The sequence below is a fragment of the Bufo bufo genome, chromosome 3, assembly GCF_905171765.1.
Source record: "Bufo bufo chromosome 3, aBufBuf1.1, whole genome shotgun sequence".
Classification (NCBI taxonomy): Eukaryota; Metazoa; Chordata; class Amphibia; order Anura; family Bufonidae; genus Bufo; species Bufo bufo.
The window spans coordinates 306666749-306690747 of record NC_053391.1 but is presented as its reverse complement, the minus strand read 5'-3'; the positions used below and the strand labels follow the sequence as shown (position 1 = coordinate 306690747).

General features: G+C 46.8%; 1 protein-coding gene across 4 annotated transcripts in view; it reads right to left on the bottom strand.

The window, feature by feature from the left end:
* Positions 1–5167: 5167 nt before the first annotated feature.
* LOC120995198 (KN motif and ankyrin repeat domain-containing protein 1-like) overlaps positions 5168–23999 on the bottom strand; it is a 71236-nt gene continuing 52404 nt past the window's right edge. For all 4 annotated transcript variants that reach the window (XM_040424239.1, XM_040424240.1, XM_040424237.1 and 1 more), the window contains exon 4: positions 5168–5903. In XM_040424239.1, the coding sequence (XP_040280173.1) occupies positions 5872–5903 (32 nt within the window). In that variant the 3' untranslated portion in view covers positions 5168–5871. The remainder of the gene's footprint in view (positions 5904–23999) is intronic.

Sequence of the window (23999 nt, the reverse complement as noted above, 5' to 3'; positions counted from 1 at the left end):
ACAGTTCTAAAGAAATATTGGAATATGTTGACATCTGATCCCCAGCTACAAGAGGTGATACCCCCACAGGCTTCCACAACATTCCGTAGGTCAAAAAATCTGCGTGACCAATTGGTCTGCAGCCATTATGTCTGTAAGGAAGTGAGACTGTTTGACAGTAAAGGGCCACCGTGGGGGAGCAAAGAATGTAGGAAGTGCGTTGCATGTACTAACATGGACAGAGCGACCCACTTTCACAACTCGGCAGAGAATAAGGTGTTTAAGATCACACATACTATCACGTGTACGACCATTGGGGTCATTTACTGGGCCATCTGCCCCTGTAATCTCATTTACGTGGGATTGACTTCTCGGCAGTTGAGAAGAAGGGTTAGGGAACATGTGCTTTCCATTGAGGCAGCAAAAGAAGAGCAAGACATCACACAACTGAAGACCTTACAGAGACATTTTAAAGAGAAACACGATTCTGATGGTACCTTACTCAGGATTAGGGGTGTTGATCGAGTGCTTATCTCCGCAAGGGGAGGAGATTGGAAGAAAATATTGGCTCAAAAAGAAAGCAAGTGGATATTTCTGCTTAACACAGTTACACCATTTGGTTTGAATGAGGGCAACACTTTTGCGCCATTCCTCTAGATGGTGTAGCCTTTGACATATTTTCCCTCGGCATTCTCTCTCCCCCGTCTTCTCCTTTTCCTCTTCGCCCTGCTTTCCTCCCCCCCCCTTTAAACTGTCATTTTAATGGTTTCATTGTTGTATTTTAACAGGTCTTGACTTATTTCGTGTTGTATCCTGGATATACTCATGAGATTTTATATGTTGCAGAGAGAGATGAATGTCCGATGCCTGTCACAATTGATGCTTCGCCTGTTATTCAAGACTCCTGGAATTAGATGTACCATACGGGGGGTTATTGGTGTTGCACCCCTATAAGGACAGTCGTTATGCCACACACTATGAATAATATCTTGTATATATGATGTAATACTGATGTTCATTAATTTATGTATTTATTCACAGCGATCCGGTTACGCATGATTTTATTGAGTAAATATGCACATACACCTGGTTATATATATATGTTTCTAGTCTGATCAGGCACACTCCCTGTATTTTTAGCAGGGTATAAATAAGAGCTCTAGAGTTACTGTTAATTTTCTTTTTTGTTTTCACCTTGCACTGCATGAGCACTGAGCACTTGCACTTTAGGCACTTTAGCACTTTAATCAGGGGACTTATTCCCATTATTGTATAATATTAATATTGTTTATATTAATTATAAGGGGTTGTACACTCATCCATCCATGAATTGTATTGTGTTCACCTTTTTGGTTTAAACTGTGAGTATTACTAGTAATATGAGTGTATATATATATATATATATATATATATATATATACATGGTATTTTAATTTGGTTGAATGTGTCCTTGAGATTTTTTGTATCTGGACTAATCCTGGATTTATCGATGAAGTATTATATACTATTTATTTTACAGGATTTATTTATTTATCATCGATATTCCAGTACAACATTCAGGACCTATTATGGTTCAGGTGCTAGTCCTTGTTCATCTGTTCCCCTCTCCCACATCCTATGTTGCTATTATTGCATCCACTGTTGCTGATCCCATTCCTAATGGTGTTACTTTGACTCTGATCTCGCAAGATTGCACTATAGAGGCGATTCGTGCAGATTTTTTAATCTTGTAATTTTGTGATGGGGGAACTGTCCTCGGGTCTGGTGACGGACGCTACGGCTCAGAACGTATTATAATGGTATAGTCATCCCGTAGTACCCGCTGCCATAGCAACACTAGTTAGCGCAGTATTCATTAAGACGGATCCTGACCATGCTATGTGGGATTGACGTAACTTACATGTAGGGACCTTTCCTGCTTACATTATGGGCGGAAGTGACGTTGCGAATCGGCTTCCTGCCTCTAGTGTGACCGGACGTGACGCAACTGGGCTGACAGCACAACAGATGGTAGGATGCGGGCGGAGGTGACGTGAAGGTTCCTACATCCGGGTTCCAGTATGGGCGGATGTGATGTAGGATGTGATGTAGCGAGGCAGATGATGACAGGTGATTGGTTGATTTTCTCAGCTGCGGCCCGATTTAAAGTGGAGTATGTTGGCAGGATAGACACGCCCCTTTGAAAAAGCTGAGCGAAACACGCGTCAGGGGTGCGCTCACCAAGGCTCCAAGGTCGGTTCCCCATTACTTTTATAAGTGTTTTATATGTGTTTCCTATATGCGGGCTGTGATTTTACATGTGTTTGATGTATGTGGCATACAACTATGTCCGATGTTTTGGATATGTTATCCATACACTACGTCCATTAATTGTTATTTTGCTAGCATGTTAACACCTGCACTATTACTTGAGCTCACGTCTCCTTCTGGCCTGTGGATGAGATAACTTATCTTGGACAGCACATTCAGGCCATCAGGAGACGTGCACTTAGGGGATATAGCGATTTTGTGCAACCTTGGTGGGGCGCTGATTCGCAGTGCCACCACATTACTGCTTTATACTTACTACATTTACTATTGTCTACTTTGGTCGTCTTTTATGTGACTTATCAATAAAATATTTTTGTTATTCATGTTCATGTGTGTTCTTGTTTATCGGATCTAATGAGTTGGCGCTCACATGTGATTTTCTCATTGTTATTGAGGAGTATTTCGGTTATAACACCTCCACACTATGTCAACTTGTCACTCTGTGGCCTCCTCCTGATGCTGCTGCTGCCACCCCCACACTCTGTCATTGTGCCACTCTGTGGCCTTCTGATGCTGCCACCTTCACACTGTCATTGTGCCACTCTGTGGCCTCCTGATGCTGCTGCCACCTCCACACTATGTCAACTTGTCACTCTGTGGCCTCCTGATGCTGCTGCCACCTCCACACTATGTCACCTTGCAACTCTGTGGTCTCCTCATGCTGCTGCCACCTCCACACTATGTCACTTTGCCACTGTGTGGCCTCCTAATGCTGTCACGACCTCCACACTGTCATTGTGCTACTCTGTGGCCTCCTGATGCTGCTGCCACCTCCACACTATTTCACCTTGCCAATCTGTGGCCTCCTGTTGCTGCCGCCACCTCCAGACTCTGTCATTGGGACACTCTGTGGTCTCCTCATGCTTCTTCCACCTCACCACTATGTCATAGGGCCACTCTGTGAACTTCTCATGCTGTTCCCACCCTCCCCACTTCATGACTGGGCCACTATTTTGTCTTTCGGCCTTGCTGACATCATCATTTATTTGACCCTTCTTCTGATCTGTCAGAAGGAAGGAAAAATGAGACGCTCAACAGATTCTGTCTGTGTAGCAGCTGCGACTCTGTGAGGTCTGTATGGTCCCATCAGAATTGGCTTGTGATTTGGTAGCCAAAAGCAGGAGTGGGTACAAAACACAGAAGAAATGCAAATATTCCATTCACGTGCACATCTCTGTTTTACATCCACTCCTGTTTTTTTGGGCATTAGCAATACTGATGGATTACTGACCAAACGATGACCGAGTGAAGGCGGATGCTCCTCAAATAGAATCCGTTTTATGTGGGTTATTGTTCTGACGGATCAGAGGAGGGGCAAAATAATCAGTGATGTCACCGTCTTCACTCTGTCGGGGGGCTCTACTTATATAAGCATTTAATAGAACAGGTTCTGTAGGCATCTATGTGGAATCAGCTTGACGCTAACATCGACCTTTAATGCTGAGTTCATAGTTATTTGGTCAGTTTTGGCCCCGTGACTGCCCAAATAAGTGAAGTATGCAGTGATTCTAAGAGTGACGCCTGTCATCTGCATGTCATACTGACTCACAGTATAATTTCACTATCACAGCAGTTTCCCTATGCGTGTTACTGCAAGGCACAGTGTTCTACACCACTATAAAGGCTCTCTGCAGCCAGGAAATAGCCGTTTTTTTAAGTGATTTGCCGTGAATAAATTCGGATTGAACCCATTTTTTATTTTTTTTTATTGCCAAACCAAATTTTTTTTAAATTCGCTAATCTCTAACAGTAACAAATGCCTGATGCACCCCACTTCCTGCTACTATCTTAACATGGCAGGAAATGACTGTGAATTTTGCTCAGCCAATCTCTGGCTGCAGCCATGACCCTCCTCAACCAGTCATTCGATTTTTCACACAATGAGCCAAAGTTAGGTGGTATTTGTATATAGTATACAACCCAACACCCATACTCTACTACCCTATCACATTCATTGCTTTTCTGTTTCCATATACTGCTCTGTGTCTTTTTTGATGCAGAGCAGTTTAGATGTGCACGAGACAGTAGCAGTGCTATGTCTGTGCACTATAATATATACTTTAGATTGGATATGCTGGTTGGATAAGGATCCCATGTCTCCCATTTCCTGGAAGAGAGTGTACACATCAAATTTTTTTTGTGAATATGTAAGGGGTATAAGTTGAATAATGGTAATTTGCACCACAATATGGCCCTTTGCATACTAATATAATTACTGTTGATCTGCTGACATCTAGTGGTGAAACTTGATAATCATTTTTATACACTGAAGAAGATTCCCGAATGTTGTCACTTCCTGGAAGTGGGCAGTCTGTAGAAGTGTGGTCAAAAAGTTGAATTAGAGCACAGAGCGGATTCAGAAAATAAGTGTCATGCCCCACTCTGACGATGTGCGGAGGTCGGCCAGGATAGCAGCACGGGTTTAGTATTTGTTTTGGTGCTGTGCTGGATCCGCCTCTCATCAGGTGCACTGTTGTGGAGTCATTAGTTTAAATGGTCTCCAGCTAAGTGCTCTGAGCGAATTATACTGATCATTTTGGTCTGGGAAGTTTGGAGGGAAGGTTGGCTGTCAGTTCCTGCTCTCAGAGGATAAGTGTCATTTCTTGTTTGGTTGTTGTTTTCATCTATCCCATCCAGGTTCTGTGCGAGCTGGCTGCTCCTATCTCCCCACTTCACCATCTCAGGGAGTTCAGGGTTTTGTCAGTTCAGGCTGGAGGACACAGCACACCTACCTTCAAGGTCTGCCTGTGGGCTGAGCAGTGCAGGGAAAGAGGTCAGGGATAAACTAGGAGGTGACCCTTCCCCTGTCTCTCGTCCAGAGCCTGGTTGGTGTGTTATCTTTTATACTGTGCACGTCCGCCGTGACAATAAGGGTTAATCTAGCTCTGTAATGCTGCAAGGCTTTATTAAATTTCCACAAAATCAACAAGACATAGTAATCACAAGACTGTTTGAAAAGCAGTACACATGGAGCAAAGATACAGTATTATTCCAATAAATACCATTACAGAAATATTTTTTTAACTTTGGAGAGCAGATTAAGAAAGCTTCACTTTGGTTGCCTGGGCAAAAATTACAGTTACAATATAAAAGAAAAATGATAGGCGGCACTGCCCAGGCTCCCATACATCACACTAACAATAGACAAAGGTCCACCGCACCTATACGTCCATACACAGTGTGGCGGTGCTCCAGCCAAACAAGCAGATCATCAGAGGCAAAAGGAGAAAATAGAATGGGCAGCACTCACCACTGTAGATGAAAATACTCCTTTATTCAGCATACAAATGTTCCGGTACATACAGGTTGGGGCGGCCCACATGTGTGTTTGATATGCGTGCCGCCCCAGCCTGTATGTACCGGAGCATTTGTATGCTGAATAAAAAATACGGTTACTCTTTTAGACACTTTCATAGATCCTGGGACTTCTTACTACACCAGTAATAAGCATACTGCCATTTCAATGTGCATTTAGAAATATACATGAGATAATGTGGCAATGTCCGATCAGACAAGGGAGTAGTTGTTCCTTTAACCCATACTGTCAGACCTTCCTATCAATGTTTTCAGCAGTTTGCAGATTTAGCTTGCTAGGACTTGTGTACAACCAGTGACTATAAAAGAAAAAAGAAAAATTATAAAATTATAAAATGATCTAATTGGATAATAAAATTGTAACAAAATATCTTATTATCAGGCTCCCCAAGTAAGGCCTCTTTCACACTTGCGTTGTTGGGATCCGGCATGCACTTCCGTTGCCGGAGGTGCCTGCCGGATCCGTAACAACGCAAGTGTACTGAAAGCATTTGAAGACGGAACCGTCTTCCAAATGCTTTCAGTGTTACTATGGCACCCAGGACGCTATTAAAGTCCTGGTTGCCATAGTAGGAGCGGGGAGCGGGGGAGCGGTATACTTACAGTCCGTGCGGCTCCCCGGGCGCTCCAGAGTGACGTCAGAGCGCCCCATGCGCATGGATGACGTGATCCATGTGATCACGTGATCCATGCGCTTGGGGCGCCCTGACGTCACTCTGGAGCGCCCGGGGAGCCGCACGGACGGTAAGTATGCTGCTCCCCCGCTCCCCGCTACACTTACCATGGCTGTCAGGACTTTAGCGTCCCGGCAGCCATGGTAACCATTCAGAAAAAGCTAAATGTCGGCTCCGGCAATGCGCCGAAACGACGTTTAGCTTAAGGCCGGATCCGGATCAATGCCTTTCAATGGGCATTGATCCCGGATCCGGCCTTGCGGCAAGTCTTCAGGATTTTTGGCCGGAGCAAAAAGCGCAGCATGCTGCGGTATTTTCTCCGGCCAAAAAACGTTCCGTACCGGAACTGAAGACATCCTGATGCATCCTGAACGGATTACTCTCCATTCAGAATGCATTAGGATAATCCTGATCAGGATTCTTCCGGCATAGAGTCCCGACGACGGAACTCTATGCCGGAAGACAATAACGCAAGTGTGAAAGAGCCCTAAGGCTAGTTTCACATCTGCAGCACAGGTCTGTGGCAGGCTGTTCAGGCAGAGGACAACCTGCCGGAGTTCTCTGGAGCCGTCATTGCCTGATAGTGCCACCTGCTTGCTGGAAACCATTGACTATACAAGGATTCAGCTGGGCAAAAACTGCTACACACAATTTTGCTGAGAACTGTGCCGCACATGTGAAAGTAGCCTTACCAGGAAAACTGCTGTTATACTTTGAGATCATAATTCTTTAGCGTAATGGATACCAGTTACATGGTGATATGTAACATTTGCATTGTTTTGTCTGAGCATAGTATCTTTATTGCAAGGATTTTTTGTTTGCAAAGAAGGTGTTGTTTCTGACCTCTAGAAAATGCTCTTTATTCACTGCTGGTGCCATATGTAAATGGGCAGTTTGAAGTCAGAGGTTGGGCACAGCCTTGCTGCACCCAAATACTGCCTGTACTCTATAGAATGACATCTCTGAGCACAAAAAAGAGCATTTTCTGTGAAATAAGTCAGCTGGGGAAGCAAACAAGGCTGCAATCAGGGACATCATGAGCACAATGCTCAGGTACTCAGGGCGTTTTGGGGTAATTTACTTATCCCTAATGTCAGTGACTGGATGAAGGTTGCTTTCCTGGCAATTCCATTTTTTTGTGTCGGGATAGGAAGTGGAGAGCTGAGGGGAACGTGGAAGCATCAGAACAGTAATGGGTGGGGATTGGTGTAGGAGAGTAATGTGTTTTTTTTTTAAGACTTTGTGACTCATTTTGTTAAATAATAGTAGATATTTAACTTAGTGCTGATTTCTGTTGAAATGCTTATTTTCTTATGCTAAGATTGTGAACTCCTTCAATTTGTAATAGGAAATAAAATATTTTCCTTAAAGCATAAAAGGAAATCTGTCACCTTTGGATAATCACTATTGAAGTAAAGCCATGGCCTAATAGCACTTAGTACCTTATTTCCAGATGTGCCTTTGTTTCAGCAATAAATGTTTTTTATCCTCTGAAAATCCAGTTTATTTGGTATGCAAACGAGCCAGTAAGGTGTCCAGAGGGGCGTCACTCTTGCAGGAAGGAGTCCAGGCACGCCTCCTGCCACAAGGTGTCCACCCACCCCTCCTACATCACATTCAAGCCATAACTCTGCAGCCCTTTTCCCTGCTCCCAGCATTAGGCCGGGCTTGGGCACTAGCAGAGTCATACCTGGGCTCCTTTCTGCAAGAGTGACGCCCCTCTGGGCACCTTACTGACTAATTTGCATACCAAATAAACTGGATTTTCAGAACATAGAAAACATCTATTGCTGAAACAAAGGGACATCTAGAAAAAAAGGTACCAAGTGCTATTAGGCTATGGCTTTACTTCAATAGCGATTATCCTGGTGACAGATTTCCTTTAAGCAGAGGACATTGCCTGCAACCCAAGGCTTTGTTCACTCATCCTATAATAGTCTATGCCAGAAATCCAAGGCTGACCCTTCTAAGTCTGATGTGGTTTGCAGTTCCCATTGCCGTGGATTTCCCCTTTTGGATTAACCCCATTGATATCAATTATTTGCTGCAGATTGAAATCAGTACAGAAAATTTCAATAGCATGTGAACAGGTTTGTGAAAAATCCCATTCAATTGCATTTGAGGAAGATTATCATCAGATCTGATGTTCATTTTAGCAGAGAATCTGCACCAAAACTGAGTTAATTCCGACACATGAGAACACAACGCAAACATATTTTGAAGCCCCCAAAATGTTAATACAAACCAAAAAATATAAACATGACAACCATCTGTGCCACACATGTGAACTACCTATGGCACTGCAATATTCAAAGAAACTTGTTACCAGGAAATTGCCCCAGAATGCCTGGAGTACCTGAACATTGTGCTCTGGATGTCCCTGATGGCAGCCTTGTTGGCTTCCTCAGCTGACCTATTTCACAGAAAACACTCTTTATTGTGCTCAGAGATGTCATTCAATAGAGTAGAGGCAGGGTTTGGGTTAATCAAGGCTGAGTGCCCAACTTATTTGACTTCAAATCACATCTACATATGGCACCAGCAGTGAATAAAGAACATTTTCTTGAGGTTCAGAAACAACACCTTTTATCATCAAAAAACTATTCCTTGCAACAAAGATACTATCCTCTGATTAAGATCTCATGCACACTACCGTATGTATTTTGTGGTCCGCAAAACACCCGATCCGCAAAAAATACAGATGACATCCGTGTGCATTCCGTATTGTGTGGAACCGAACAGCTGGCCCTTCATAGAACAGTCTTATCCTTGTCTGTTATGTGGACAAAAATAGGATATGTTCTATTTTTTGCAGAATGGACATGCGGACATGTGGAAACAGAATGCACACGGAGTAACTTCCATTTTTTTTGCAGACTCGTTGAAATGAATGGTTCCGCATACAGTCCGCAAAAAAAATAAAATGGAACGGACAGAGACAGTAAATACGTTTGTGTGCATGAGCCCTAAGGATGAATAATCAGAGTAAGGGTACTTTCACACTTGCTACAGAGGAATCCTGCAGGCAATTCCGTCGCCGGAACTGCCTGCCGGATCCGTCAAAACGTATGCCAACTGATGGCATTTGTGCATTGAATGCATTGAAATACCGGATCCGTCTTTGCGGTGTCATTTATTTTTTTCAGATTTTTTAAGGTCGGATCCGGCACTAATACATTCCTATGGAAAAAAATGCATTCCAGCAAGTGTTCCGGATTTTTGGCCGGAGATAAAACCGTAGCATGCTGTGGTATTATCTTCGTCCTGAACAGTCAAAATGACTGAACTGAAGACATCCTAATGCATCCTGAACGGATTGCTCTCCATTCAGAATGCATGGGGATAAAACTGATCAGTTCTTTTCCGGTATAGAGCCCTTAGGACGGAACGCTAAGGCGGAAAAGAAAAACGCTAGTTTGAAAGTACCCTAAGGCTCAATTCACACCTGAGCGTTTTACAGCGCGTTCCTACGCGCTGTAAAACGCTCAACAAGGAGAAACCAATGCTTCCCTATGGGAATGGTTCTCACCTGGGCGTTTTACAGCGCGTAGGATCGCGCTGTAAAACGCCCGACGCTCGCACAAGTACAGGAGCGTTTTTTTGGGCGCTTGTCGCGCGTTCCCGTACATAGACTTTCGGGAACGCGCGACACTGTGTGCACACTTGTCTCTGTATGCGCGCTTGTAAACGTCCGTACAATCGCGCATACAGAGCGCTCCTTTCAGAACGCTCAGGTGTGAATTGAGCCTAAGGCCTCGTTCACACTTCAGTGTTTGGTCAGGGATTTCCATCAGCGATTTGTGAGCCAAAACCAGAAGTGAAGCCTACACAGAGATAAGGTATAAGGGAAAGATCTGCACTTGTTCTGTGTTTTGACCCACAACTGGCTTTGGCTCACAAATCACTGATAGAAATCACTGACCAAACACTAAGTGTGAACAAGGTCTAATTCCATGTAAATCTACAGCGAAAATCAGCAGCCTAAATTGTGATACTGCAGACTTAAAATCTGCACCACAGGTCAAGTTATGAATGCAGTAAACTTCAATTTGACACTTAACACATTAATTTCCAACTAACATTATTCATTTTTTTCTCATTTTTAAAGGTCTGCGCATGTGCAGATGGGGAAACCGGATCTGGTTTTCTGGAACACTTGGTACCGGATCCGGCATTAATACATGTCAATGGAAATTAATGCCTGATCCGGCATTTCGGCAAGTGTTACAGAATTTTGGCCATGCTGCGGTATTTTCTCCGGCCAAATACCGTATGAAGACATCCTGATGCATACAGAACGATATGCTTTCCATTCAGAATGCATTAGGATAAAACGGAAGTGTTTTTTTTCGGTATTGAGCCCCTGTGATGGAACTCAATACCCTAATTTCAGCTCATCTCCCATTCACTTCAATGGGAGCCAGGCCACTTCACTTTAAACTGAGCTGTGCTTCCTGCTCCATTCAAGAGCTAATTCAGGCACCTGAGGCTGGAGGGAACAGCTGATTGGTGGGGGTGCTATTTGATATTAAGGCTGGGTTCAGACCTGAGCGTCTTTGATATGCGCGTTTAACGTGCGTTTTTGACGCGCGTTTTTGACGAGCGTTTTTTGCAATAGTAAATGCGCGTTTGACGCGCGTTTGTGTGATTGACTGCAATGTCCTATGGCCACAAACGCGCGTCAAAACGCCCCAAAGAAGCTCAAGTACTTGTTTGAGCGTAGGGCGTTTTACAGCGCGTTTTTCAGCGCTGTAAAACGCTCAAATGAGAACCAGGGCCATAGGGAAGCATTGGTTTTCATGTGTTGAGCGTTTTACAGCGCATTTGAACGCGCTGTAAAACGCTCAAGTGTGATTTCAGCCTAAGGCTGGGTTCAGACCTGAGCGTCTTTGATATGCGCGTTTAACGTGCGTTTTTGACGCGCGTTTTTGACGAGCGTTTTTTGCAATAGTAAACGCGCGTTTGACGCGCGTTTGTGACTGCAATGTCCTATGGCCACAAACGCGCGTCAAAACGCCCCAAAGAAGCTCAAGTACTTGTTTGAGCGTAGGGCGTTTTACAGCGCGTTTTTCAGCGCTGTAAAACGCTCAAGTGAGAACCAGGGCCATAGGGAAGCATTGGTTTTCATGTGTTGAGCGTTTTACAGCGCATTTGAACGCGCTGTAAAACGCTCAAGTGTGAACCCAGCCTTAGGCTGGGTTCAGACCTGAGCGTCTTTGATATGCGCGTTTAACGCGCGTTTTTGACCAGCGTTTTTTGCAATAGTAAACGCGCGTTTGACGCGCGTTTGTGTGATTGACTGCAATGTCCTATGGCCACAAACGCGCGTCAAAACGCCCCAAAGAAGCTCAAGTACTTGTTTGAGCGTAGGGCGTTTTACAGCGCGTTTTTCAGCGCTGTAAAACGCTCAAGTGAGAACCAGGGCCATAGGGAAGCATTGGTTTTCATGTGTTGAGCGTTTTACAGCGCGTTTGAACGCGCTGTAAAACGCTCAAGTGAGAACCAGGGCCATAGGGAAGCATTGGTTTTCATGTGTTGAGCGTTTTACAGCGCGTTTGAACGCGCTGTAAAACGCTCAAGTGTGAACCCAGCCTAAGGCTCAATTCACACCTGAGCGTTTTACAGCGCGTTCCTACGCGCTGTAAAACGCTCAACAAGGAGAAACCAATGCTTCCCTATGGGAATGGTTCTCACCTGGGCGTTTTACAGCGCGTACGATCGCGCTGTAAAACGCCCGACGCTCACACAAGTTCGGTAGCGTTTTTTTGGGCGCTTGTCGCGCGTTCCCGTACATAGACTTTCGGGAACGCGCGACACTGTGTGCACACTTGTCTCTGTATGCGCGCTTGTAAACGCCCGTACAATCGCGCATACAGAGCGCTCGTTTCAGAACGCTCAGGTGTGAACTGAGCCTTAGAGTTCAGGTGTCAGCATGCGTGCCTTCTACAGCACTAGCCTAGCGGAAGTATCCTGGATTTCTGTGTTACTGAGGGCTGCTGATAGAGTCAGGACCAATATAAAAACTTAGGGGCACCTTTATTAAAACTGACGTTTTCTGTGCTTGTCTTAATAAGCCCCATCGCTGGTGGTGGATCGCCGAAGTTAAGAAAAGGTGCAGGCTTCTCCATAACAGGCGTATCCAGCGCTGCTTCTAAATGTAAGACAGACAGGCTTAGAAAGCGATGAATGAGATGGGCCTACCGGCCCGTCCCCTTCCCCACCCATGCCACACCAATTTTTTTAGACCTGACGTGAGTGGGGAGAAGGCGCAATCTGCCCCTGAAATACACCTAGTTTAGGCCTATTTCAGCTTGATAAGTGACCCTCTTGGTTCCTCCTTGGAATCTTAAAGGGATTGTCTCGCTTCAGCAAATGGTGTTTATCATGTAGAGAAAGTTAATACAAGGCACTTACTTATGTATTCTGATTGTCCATATTGCCTCCTTTTCTGTCTGGATTCATTTTTTTATCACATTATACATATCTCGTTTCCAAGGTTACGACCACCCTTCAATCTAGGATTGGTGGCCGTGCTCTCACACTAAAGGAAAAAGCCCGGGCCTATGTGCATTCTTATGGTCTCGGCCACCAGAGAGGCCAGTGCTTTTTACTTTAGTGTGCAAGCACAGCCACTGATGCTGGATTGCAGGGTGGTAGTAACTTGAGATGAGAGAATCGAATCAGACGAAGTGGAATTCGATCAGAATTTCAGGAAAAATTTGATTCGCAACAAATGCAAATTTCCTCTCGCTTTATGGTAAAATGGTGGCTACACGTGTGAGGACATGGGGCAAGGAACTCTGGGAAGGCAGGCTGACCCATAATGCCATGCATGCAGCCAATCAGCAGCCAGCCCTGTGATGTCAGACCTTTTCCAGTGTTCTGACTGTAGGGACAGACGTGAGAAGGCGCTAGGGACAGCAATAAGAAAAACCTCATTGTGAAAAAAAAAAATGAAAAAACGATTTATAAGTGCAGGGAAAGGATAGAGAGGAGTCATTTCACAGCATCTTAGTGCAGGGAGAGACATCAGAAGGCGCTAGGGACAGTGCCAGAAAAGTGATTTACAAGTGCAGGGAAAGGATAGGGAGGAATCATTTTACAGCATCTTAGTGCAGGAAGAGACGTCTGAAGTCGCTAGGGACAGTGCTAGAAAAACCTTATTGTGAAAAAAAAAGCGATTTACAAGTGCAGGGAAACAATATTTGGGGATCCAAATAGCCATTATACAGCTCTGGCATTCCAGCAATTTGTTGTTGTTATTGGGGTGCAAGTGCTATGTTGAAAAGCCTTTAGTGGCTTATATCTGTGGAAAAAGAAAAATGTATACGCATTTCACTTCTGCAGTTATTTGTGTTGAAAGAGTTTAGTGGCCTATTTCAGTACAAAAAGGAAAAATATATACGCATTTCACTTCTGTAGGTATATGTGGTGAAAGCGTTCAGTGTCCTATTTCAGTACAAAAATGAAAAAAATATATATGCACTTGCTGTTGCATTTATTTCTGGTGAAAGACTTTAGTGGCCTATTTCAGTACAAAAAGGAAAAATATATACGCATTTCACTTCTGCAGTTATATGTGGTGAAAGCGTTCAGTGTCCTATTTCAGTACAAAAAAGAAAAAAATATACGCACTTCACTGTTGCATTTATTTGTGGTGAAAGAGTTTAGTGGCCTATTTCAGTACAAAATGAAAAATATATACGCATTTCACTTCTGCAGTTATTATTTCAGTACAAAAACAAAATATATTCAGCATTCACTTTTGCAGTTATATGTGGTAAAACCTTTAGTGACATATTTCAGTAGAAAAAGAAAATATATTCAGCGTTCACTGTTGCAGTTATATGTCGCAAAACCTTTAGTGACGTATTTCGGTAAAAAACAATACATTTATTCTGCGTTCAGTGCCGCAGTTAACGGAGATGTCTGTCGTTCCCATCGTCTGCTGGTCCTGATGCTCCTGCTCCTCCTATTCCTCGTTAGTCATTCTGTCAGCAATCGGTCACCGAAGCGATTGCCAAGAGACAACAGTTTGCGTGCATGCATCTAACGGCACAGAAGCTGAACGTGCTCCTGTCCAAGTTGCTGGTGCTGCAGCCCCTTCCTTTCCAAGTTGTGGACTCTGCACCTTTCAGAGAACTGATGGCTTGTGGCGAGCCGAGGTGGAAAGTCCCAAGCCTTTAGTGACATATTTCGGTTGCAAAAAAAATAATTATTCAGCGTTCAGCGCTGCAGTTATATGTGGTAAAACCTTTTGTGATATATTTCGGTCGAAAAACAAATTTAATTCATTGTTCGGCGCTGCGGTTATATGTGGTAAAATCTTTATTGACGTATTTCGGTAGAAAAACTACATTTATTCAGCAGTCAGAGCTGCGGTTGTATGCGGTAAAATCTTTATTGAACTATTTCGGTCGAAAAACAAAATTTATTCAGTGGTTAGTGCTGTGATTATATGTGGTAAGAATCTTTAGTGACATATCTTGATGAACTTCGCGACTCCACCGGGCTCAAAGTGATCTTGACGCTTCTCATTGACTGTAGCTACTAGAGGCCTGTTCATGCCAGGCAGGTTCCCCCAGAAGTATCTGGGTCGATGAACAGCCGATACCACACTTCAATCTTGACAGGATTCATCTCCAGGTGGAGAAAAATAGTTTTTTGGAATGCTTTCTCCATCGTAACCACGTTGTCGAATAAACTGGCGGATTCTCTCCTGTCTTAGGCAACACTTCATTTTTATTATTAAATTTATGAAATATTGAATATTAAATTGAACTAAAACTTGATTAAAATTATAAGAAATTAAACTTAAATTCGCCAATATATTATCTCAATCTTCGAGGGAAATTCCCGGACAATCAATTTGAAAAGCCTTTTGTGCCGGAGAATGTGTATTATTAAATCTTGTTTTAAGCAACACTTTATAAAGTTGAGAAATTTTAACCTTCTGTTCTGTCCCATATTCCCTATAAATGAATAGACGAAGCAGCCACTCTGTGGCCTCCTCATGCTGCTGCCAACTCCACAAACTCTCGTCGTCATGCCACTCTGCGACCCCCTCATGCTGCTGCCACCTCCACACTATGTCGCCTTGCCACTCTGTGGCCTCCTGATGCTGCCGCCACCTCCACACTCGGTCATTGTGCCACTCTGTGGCCTCCTACTGATGCTGCTGCTGCCGCCACCTCTAGACTCATTGTGTCATTGTGCCACTTAGTGGCTTCCTCATACTGCTGCCACCTCCCAAATCGGTCACTGTGCCACTCGGTAGCCTCCTCATACTGCTGCCACCTCCATACTCTGTCATTGTGTCACTCTGTGACTTCTTCAAGCTGCTACCACCTCCACACTCTGTCATTGTGCCACTCGGAGGCCTTCTCCTGATGCTGCTACTGCTGCTGCCGCCACCTCCAGACTCTGTCATTGTGCCACTCAGTGGCTTCCTCATACTGCTGCCAGTAGTAAGAGGGTATATGTTTAGTCAAAGTGACAGGTACCACGCCCCCTTTTATTTGCCCCTTTTATATCGCTTGATATTAATTTTATATCGCTTGATATTAGGTTTATATCGCATGATATTTGGTTTATATCGCTTGATATTAGGTTTATATCGCGTGATATTAGGTTTATATTGGTTATCACTAGAGTTGAGCGAACACCTGGATGTTCGGGTTCGAGAAGTTCGAACGAACTTCCAGGAAATGTTCGGGTTCGGGATCCGAACCTGACGCGAACTTCGTCCCGAACCCGAACCCCATTGAAGTCAATGGGGACCCGAACTTTTGGGCACTAAAAAGGCTGTAAAACAGCCCAGGAAAGAGCTAGAGGACTGCAAAAGGCAGCAACATGTAGGTAAATCCCCTGCAAACAAATGTGGATAGGGAAATGAATTAAAATTAAAATTAAAAAAATAAAAATTAACCAATATCAAATGAACAGAGGTCCCATAGCAGAGAATCTGGCTTCACGTCAGCAGAGAATCAGTCTCTTCATGCCATAGCAAAGAATCTGGCTTCATGTCAGCAGAGAATCAGTCTCTTCATGCCATAGCAGAGAATCTGGCTTTATGTCAGCGCAGAATCAGACTTCATGTCATAGCAGAGAATCAGGCTTCACGTCACCCACCACTGGAACAGGCCACTGTCACACATTTAGGCCCAGGCACCCAGACAGAGGAGAGAGGTCCCGTAACAGAGAATCTGGCCTTATGTCAGCGCAGAATCAGTCTTCATGTCATAGCAGAGAATCAGGCTTCACGTCACCCACCACTGGAACAGGCCACTGTCACACATTTAGGCCCCGGCACCCAGGCAGAGGAGAGAGGTCCCGTAACAGAGAATCTGGCCTTATGTCAGCACAGAATCTGTCTTCATGTCATAGCAGGGAATCAGGCTTCACGTCACCCACCACTGGAACAGGCCACTGTCACATATTTAGGCTCAGGCACCCAGGCAGAGGAGAGAGGTCCCGTAACAGAGAATCTGGCCTTATGTCAGCACAGAATCTGTCTTCATGTCATAGCAGAGAATCAGGCTTCACGTCACCCACCACTGGAACAGGCCACAGTCACACATTTAGGCCCCGGCACCCAGACAGAGGAGAGAGGTCCCGTAACAGAGAATCTGGCCTTATGTCAGCGGAGAATCAGTCTTCATGTCATAGCAGAGAATCAGGCTTCAAATCACCCACCACTGGAACAGGCCACTGTTACACATTTAGGCCCCGGCACCCAGGCAGAGGAGAGAGGTCCCGTAACAGAGAATCTGGCCTTATGTCAGCACAGAATCTGTCTTCATGTCATAGCAGAGAATCAGGCTTCACGTCACCCACCACTGGAACAGGCCACTGTCACACATTTAGGCCCCGGCACCCAGACAGAGGAGAGAGGTCCCGTAACAGAGAATCTGGCCTTATGTCAGCGCAGAATCAGTCTTCATGTCATAGTAGAGAATCAGGCTTCACGTCACCCACCACTGGAACAGGCCACTGTCTGACATTTAGGCCCAGGCACCCAGACAGAGGAGAGAGGTCCCGTAACAAAGAATCTGGCCTTATGTCAGCACAGAATCTGTCTTCATGTCATAGCAGAGAATCAGGCTTCACGTCACCCACCACTGGAACAGGCCACTGTCACACATTTAGGCCCCGGCACCCAGGCAGAGGAGAGAGGTTCCGTAACAGAGAATCTGGCCTTATGTCAGCACAGAATCTGTCTTCATGTCATAGCAGAGAATCAGGCTTCACGTCACCCACCACTGGAACAGGCCACTGTCACACATTTAGGCCCCGGCACCCAGGCAGAGGAGAGAGGTCCCGTAACAGAGAATCTGGCCTTATGTCAGCACAGAATCTGTCTTCATGTCATAGCAGAGAATCAGGCTTCACGTCACCCACCACTGGAACAGGCCACTGTCACACATTTAGGCCCCGGCACCCAGACAGAGGAGAGAGGTCCCGTAACAGAGAATCTGGCCTTATGTCAGCGCAGAATCAGTCTTCATGTCATAGCAGAGAATCAGGCTTCACGTCACCCACCACTGGAACAGGCCACTGTCTGACATTTAGGCCCAGGCACCCAGACAGAGGAGAGAGGTCCCGTAACAAAGAATCTGGCCTTATGTCAGCACAGAATCTGTCTTCATGTCATAGCAGAGAATCAGGCTTCACGTCACCCACCACTGGAACAGGCCACTGTCACAGATTTAGGCCCCGGCACCCAGACAAAGGAGAGAGGTCCCGTGACAGAGAATCTGGCCTTATGTCAGCACAGAATCTGTCTTCATGTCATAGCAGAGAATCAGGCTTCACGTCACCCACCACTGGAACAGGCCACTGTCACACATTTAGGCCCCGGCACCCAGGCAGAGGAGAGAGGTTCCGTAACAGAGAATCTGGCCTTATGTCAGCACAGAATCTGTCTTCATGTCATAGCAGAGAATCAGGCTTCACGTCACCCACCACTGGAACAGGCCACTGTCACATATTTAGGCCCCGGCACCCAAACAGAGGAGAGAGGTCCCGTAACAGAGAATCAGGCCTTATGTCAGCACAGAATCTGTCTTCATGTCATAGCAGAGAATCAGGCATCACGTCACCCACCACTGGAACAGGCCACTGTCACACATTTAGGCCCAGGCACCCAGACAGAGGAGAGAGGTCCTGTAACAGAGAATCTGGCCTTATGTCAGCGCAGAATCAGTCTTCATGTCATAGCAGAGAATCAGGCATCACGTCACCCACCACTGGAACAGGCCACTGTCACACATTTAGGCCCCGGCACCCAGACAGAGGAGAGAGGTCCCGTAACAGAGAATCAGGCCTTATGTGAGCGCAGAATCAGTCTTCATGTCATAGCAGAGAATCAGGCTTCAGGTCACCCACCACTGGAACAGGCCACTGTCACACATTTAGGCCCAGGCACCCAGACAGAGGAGAGAGGTCCCGTAACAGAGAATCTGGCCTTATGTCAGCACAGAATCAGTCTTCATGTCATAGCAGAGAATCAGGCTTCACGTCACCCACCACTGGAACAGGCCACTGTCACACATTTAGGCCCCGGCACCCAGGCAGAGGAGAGAGGTCCCGTGACAGAGAATCTGGCCTTATGTCAGCACAGAATCTGTCTTCATGTCACAGCAGAGAATCAGGCTTCACGTCACCCACCACTGGAACAGGCCACTGTCACACATTTAGGCCCCAGCACCCAGGCAGAGGAGAGAGGTCCCGTAACAGAGATTCTGGCCTTATGTCAGCACAGAATCTGTCTTCATGTCATAGCAGAGAATCAGGCTTCACGTCACCCACCACTGGAACAGGCCACTGTCACACATTTAGGCCCAGGCACCCAGACAGAGGAGAGAGGTCCCGTAACAGAGAATCTGGCCTTATGTCAGCACAGAATCAGTCTTTATTTCATAGCAGAGAATCAGGCTTCACGTCACACACCACTGGAACAGGCCACTGTCACATATTTAGGCCCCGGCACCCAGACAGAGGAGAGAGGTCCCGTAACAGAGAATTCGGCCTTATGTCAGCACAGAATCTGTCTTCATGTCATAGCAGAGAATCAGGCTTCACGTCACCCACCACTGAAACAGGCCACTATCACATATTTAGGCCCAGGCACCCAGGCAGAGGAGAGAGGTCCCGTAACAGAGAATCTGGCCTTATGTCAGCACAGAATCAGTCTTCATGTCATAGCAGAGAATCAGGCTTCACGTCACCCACCACTGGAACAGGCCACTGTCACACATTTAGGCCCCGGCACCCAGGCAGAGGAGAGAGGTCCAGTAACAGAGAATCTGGCCTTATGTCAGCACAGAATCTGTCTTCATGTCATAGCAGAGAATCAGGCTTCACGTCACCCACCACTGGAACAGGCCACTGTCACACATTTAGGCCCCGGCACCCAGGCAGAGGAGAGAGGTCCCGTAACAGAGAATCTGGCCTTATGTCAGCACAGAATCTGTCTTCATGTCATAGCAGAGAATCAGGCTTCACGTCACCCACCACTGGAACAGGCCACTGTCACACTTTTAGGCCCAGGCACCCAGACAGAGGAGAGAGGTCCCGTAACAGAGAATCTGGCCTTATGTCAGCACAGAATCAGTCTTTATTTCATAGCAGAGAATCAGGCTTCACGTCACCCACCACTGGAACAGGCCACTGTCAAATATTTAGGCCCCGGCACCCAGACAGAGGAGAGAGGTCCCGTAACAGAGAATCTGGCCTTATGTCAGCACAGAATCTGTCTTCATGTCATAGCAGAGAATCAGGCTTCACATCACCCACCACTGAAACAGGCCACTATCACATATTTAGGCCCAGGCACCCAGGCAGAGGAGAGAGGTCCCGTAACAGAGAATCTGGCCTTATGTCAGCACAGAATCAGTCTTCATGTCATAGCAGAGAATCAGGCTTCACGTCACCCACCACTGGAACAGGCCACTGTCACACATTTAGGCCCCGGCACCCAGGCAGAGGAGAGAGGTCCCGTAACAGAGAATCTGGCCTTATGTCAGCACAGAATCTGTCTTCATGTCATAGCAGAGAATCAGGCTTCACGTCACCCACCACTGGAACAGGCCACTGTCACACATTTAGGCCCCGACACCCAGACAGAGGAGAGAGGTCCCGTAACAGAGAATCAGGCCTTATGTGAGCGCAGAATCAGTCTTCATGTCATAGCAGAGAATCAGGCTTCACGTCACCCACCACTGGAACAGGCCACTGTCACACATTTAGGCCCAGGCACCCAGACAGAGGAGAGAGGTCCCGTAACAGAGAATCTGGCCTTATGTCAGCACAGAATCAGTCTTCATGTCATAGCAGAGAATCAGGCTTCACTTCACCCACCACTGGAACAGGCCACTGTCACACATTTAGGCCCCGGCACCCAGGCAGAGGAGAGAGGTCCCGTGACAGAGAATCTGGCCTTATGTCAGCACAGAATCTGTCTTCATGTCACAGCAGAGAATCAGGCTTCACGTCACCCACCACTGGAACAGGCCACTGTCACACATTTAGGCCCCAGCACCCAGGCAGAGGAGAGAGGTCCCGTAACAGAGAATCTGGCCTTATGTCAGCACAGAATCTGTCTTCATGTCATAGCAGAGAATCAGGCTTCACGTCACCCACCACTGGAACAGGCCACTGTCACACATTTAGGCCCAGGCACCCAGACAGAGGAGAGAGGTCCCGTAACAGAGAATCCGGCCTTATGTCAGCACAGAATCAGTCTTTATTTCATAGCAGAGAATCAGGCTTCACGTCACCCACCACTGGAACAGGCCACTGTCACATATTTAGGCCCCGACACCCAGACAGAGGAGAGAGGTCCCGTAACAGAGAATTCGGCCTTATGTCAGCACAGAATCTGTCTTCATGTCATAGCAGAGAATCAGGCTTCACGTCACCCACCACTGAAACAGGCCACTATCACATATTTAGGCCCAGGCACCCAGGCAGAGGAGAGAGGTCCCGTAACAGAGAATCTGGCCTTATGTCAGCACAGAATCAGTCTTCATGTCATAGCAGAGAATCAGGCTTCACGTCACCCACCACTGGAACAGGCCACTGTCACACATTTAGGCCCCGGCACCCAGGCAGAGGAGAGAGGTCCCGTAACAGAGAATCTGGCCTTATGTCAGCACAGAATCTGTCTTCATGTCATAGCAGAGAATCAGGCTTCACGTCACCCACCACTGGAACAGGCCACTGTCACACATTTAGGCCCCGGCACCCAGGCAGAGGAGAGAGGTCCCGTAACAGAGAATCTGGCCTTATGTCAGCACAGAATCTGTCTTCATGTCATAGCAGAGAATCAGGCTTCACGTCACCCACCACTGGAACAGGCCACTGTCACACATTTAGGCCCAGGCACCCAGACAGAGGAGAGAGGTCCCGTAACAGAGAATCTGGCCTTATGTCAGCACAGAATCAGTCTTTATTTCATAGCAGAGAATCAGGCTTCACGTCACCCACCACTGGAACAGGCCACTGTCAAATATTTAGGCCCCGGCACCCAGACAGAGGAGAGAGGTCCCGTAACAGAGAATCTGGCCTTATGTCAGCACAGAATCTGTCTTCATGTCATAGCAGAGAATCAGGCTTCACATCACCCACCACTGAAACATGCCACTATCACATATTTAGGCCCAGGCACCCAGGCAGAGGAGAGAGGTCCCGTAACAGAGAATCTGGCCTTATGTCAGCACAGAATCAGTCTTCATGTCATAGCAGAGAATCAGGCTTCACGTCACCCACCACTGGAACAGGCCACTGTCACACATTTAGGCCCCGGCACCCAGGCAGAGGAGAGAGGTCCCGTAACAGAGAATCTGGCCTTATGTCAGCACAGAATCTGTCTTCATGTCATAGCAGAGAATCAGGCTTCACGTCACCCACCACTGGAACAGGCCACTGTCACACATTTAGGCCCCGACACCCAGACAGAGGAGAGAGGTCCCGTAACAGAGAATCTGGCCTTATGTCAGCGCAGAATCAGTCTTCATGTCATAGCAGAGAATCAGGCTTCACGTCACCCACCACTGGAACAGGCCACTGTCACACATTTAGGCCCAGGAACCCAGACAGAGGAGAGAGGTCCCGTAACAAAGAATCTGGCCTTATGTCAGCACAGAATCTGTCTTCATGTCATAGCAGAGAATCAGGCATCACGTCACCCACCACTGGAACAGGCCACTGTCACACATTTAGGCCCAGGCACCCAGGCAGAGGAGAGAGGTCCCGTAACAGAGAATCTGGCCTTATGTCAGCGCAGAATCAGTCTTCATGTCATAGCAGAGAATCAGGCTTCACGTCACCCACCACTGGAGCAGACCACTGTCACACATTTAGGCCCCGGCACCCAGACAGAGGAGAGGTTCATTCAACTTTGGGTTGCCCCGCAATATAATGGTAAAATGAAAATAAAAATAGTATTGAATGAGGAAGTGCCCTGGAGTAGAATAATATATATGTTAAGGGGACGTAGTTAATATCTAATCTGCACAAGGGATGGACAGGTCCTGTGGGATCCATGCCTGGTTCATTTTTATGAACGTCAGCTTGTCCACATTGGCTGTAGACAGGCGGCTGCGTTTGTCTGTAATGAAGCCCCCTGCCGTGCTGAATACACGTTCAGACAAAACGCTGGCCGCCGGGCAGGCCAGCACCTCCAAGGCATAAAAGGCTAGCTCTGGCCACGTGGACAATTTGGAGACCCAGAAGTTGAATAGGGCCGTACCATCAGTCAGTACGTGGAGGGGTGTGCACAGGTACTGTTTCACCATGTTAGTGAAATGTTGCCTCCTGCTAACACGTTCCGTATCAGGTGGTGGTGCAGTTAGCTGTGGCGTGGTGACAAGACTTTTCCACATCTCTGCCATGCTAACCCTGCCCTCAGAGGAGCTGGCCGTGACACAGCTGCGTTGGCGACCTCTTGCTCCTCCTCTGCCTTCGCCTTAGGCTTCCACTGGTTCCACTGTGACATTTGGGAATGCTCTCAGTAGCGCGTCTACCAACGTGCGCTTGTACTCGCACATCTTCCTATCACGCTCCAGTGTAGGAAGTAAGGTGGGCACATTGTCTTTGTACCGGGGATCCAGCAGGGTGGCAACCCAGTAGTCCGCACATGTTAAAATGTGGGCAACTCTGCTGTCGTTGCACAGGCACTGCAGCATGTAGTCGCTCATGTGTGCCAGGCTGCCCAGAGGTAAGGACAAGCTGTCCTCTATGGGAGGCGTATCGTCATCGTCCTGTGTTTCCCCCCAGCCACGCACCAGTGATGGGCCCGAGCTGCTTTGGGTGCCACCCCGCTGTGAACATGCTTCATCCTCATCCTCCTCCACTTCCTCCTCATCCTCGTCCTCCTCGTCCTCCAGTAGTGGGCCCTGTCTGGCCACATTTGTACATGGCCTCTAGTGTTGCAAAAAACCTCCCTCTGAGTCACTTCGAAGAGACTGGCCTGAAAGTGCTAAAAATGACCCCTCTTCCTCCTCTTCCTCCTGGGCCACCTCCTCTTCCATCATCGCCCTAAGTGTTTTCTCAAGGAGACATAGAAGTGGTATTGTAACGCTGATAACGGCGTCATCGCCACTGGCCATGTTGGTGGAGTACTCGAAACAGCGCAACAGGGCACACAGGTCTCGCATGGAGGCCCAGTCATTGGTGGTGAAGTGGGTCTGATCCGCAGTGCGACTGACCCGTGCGTGC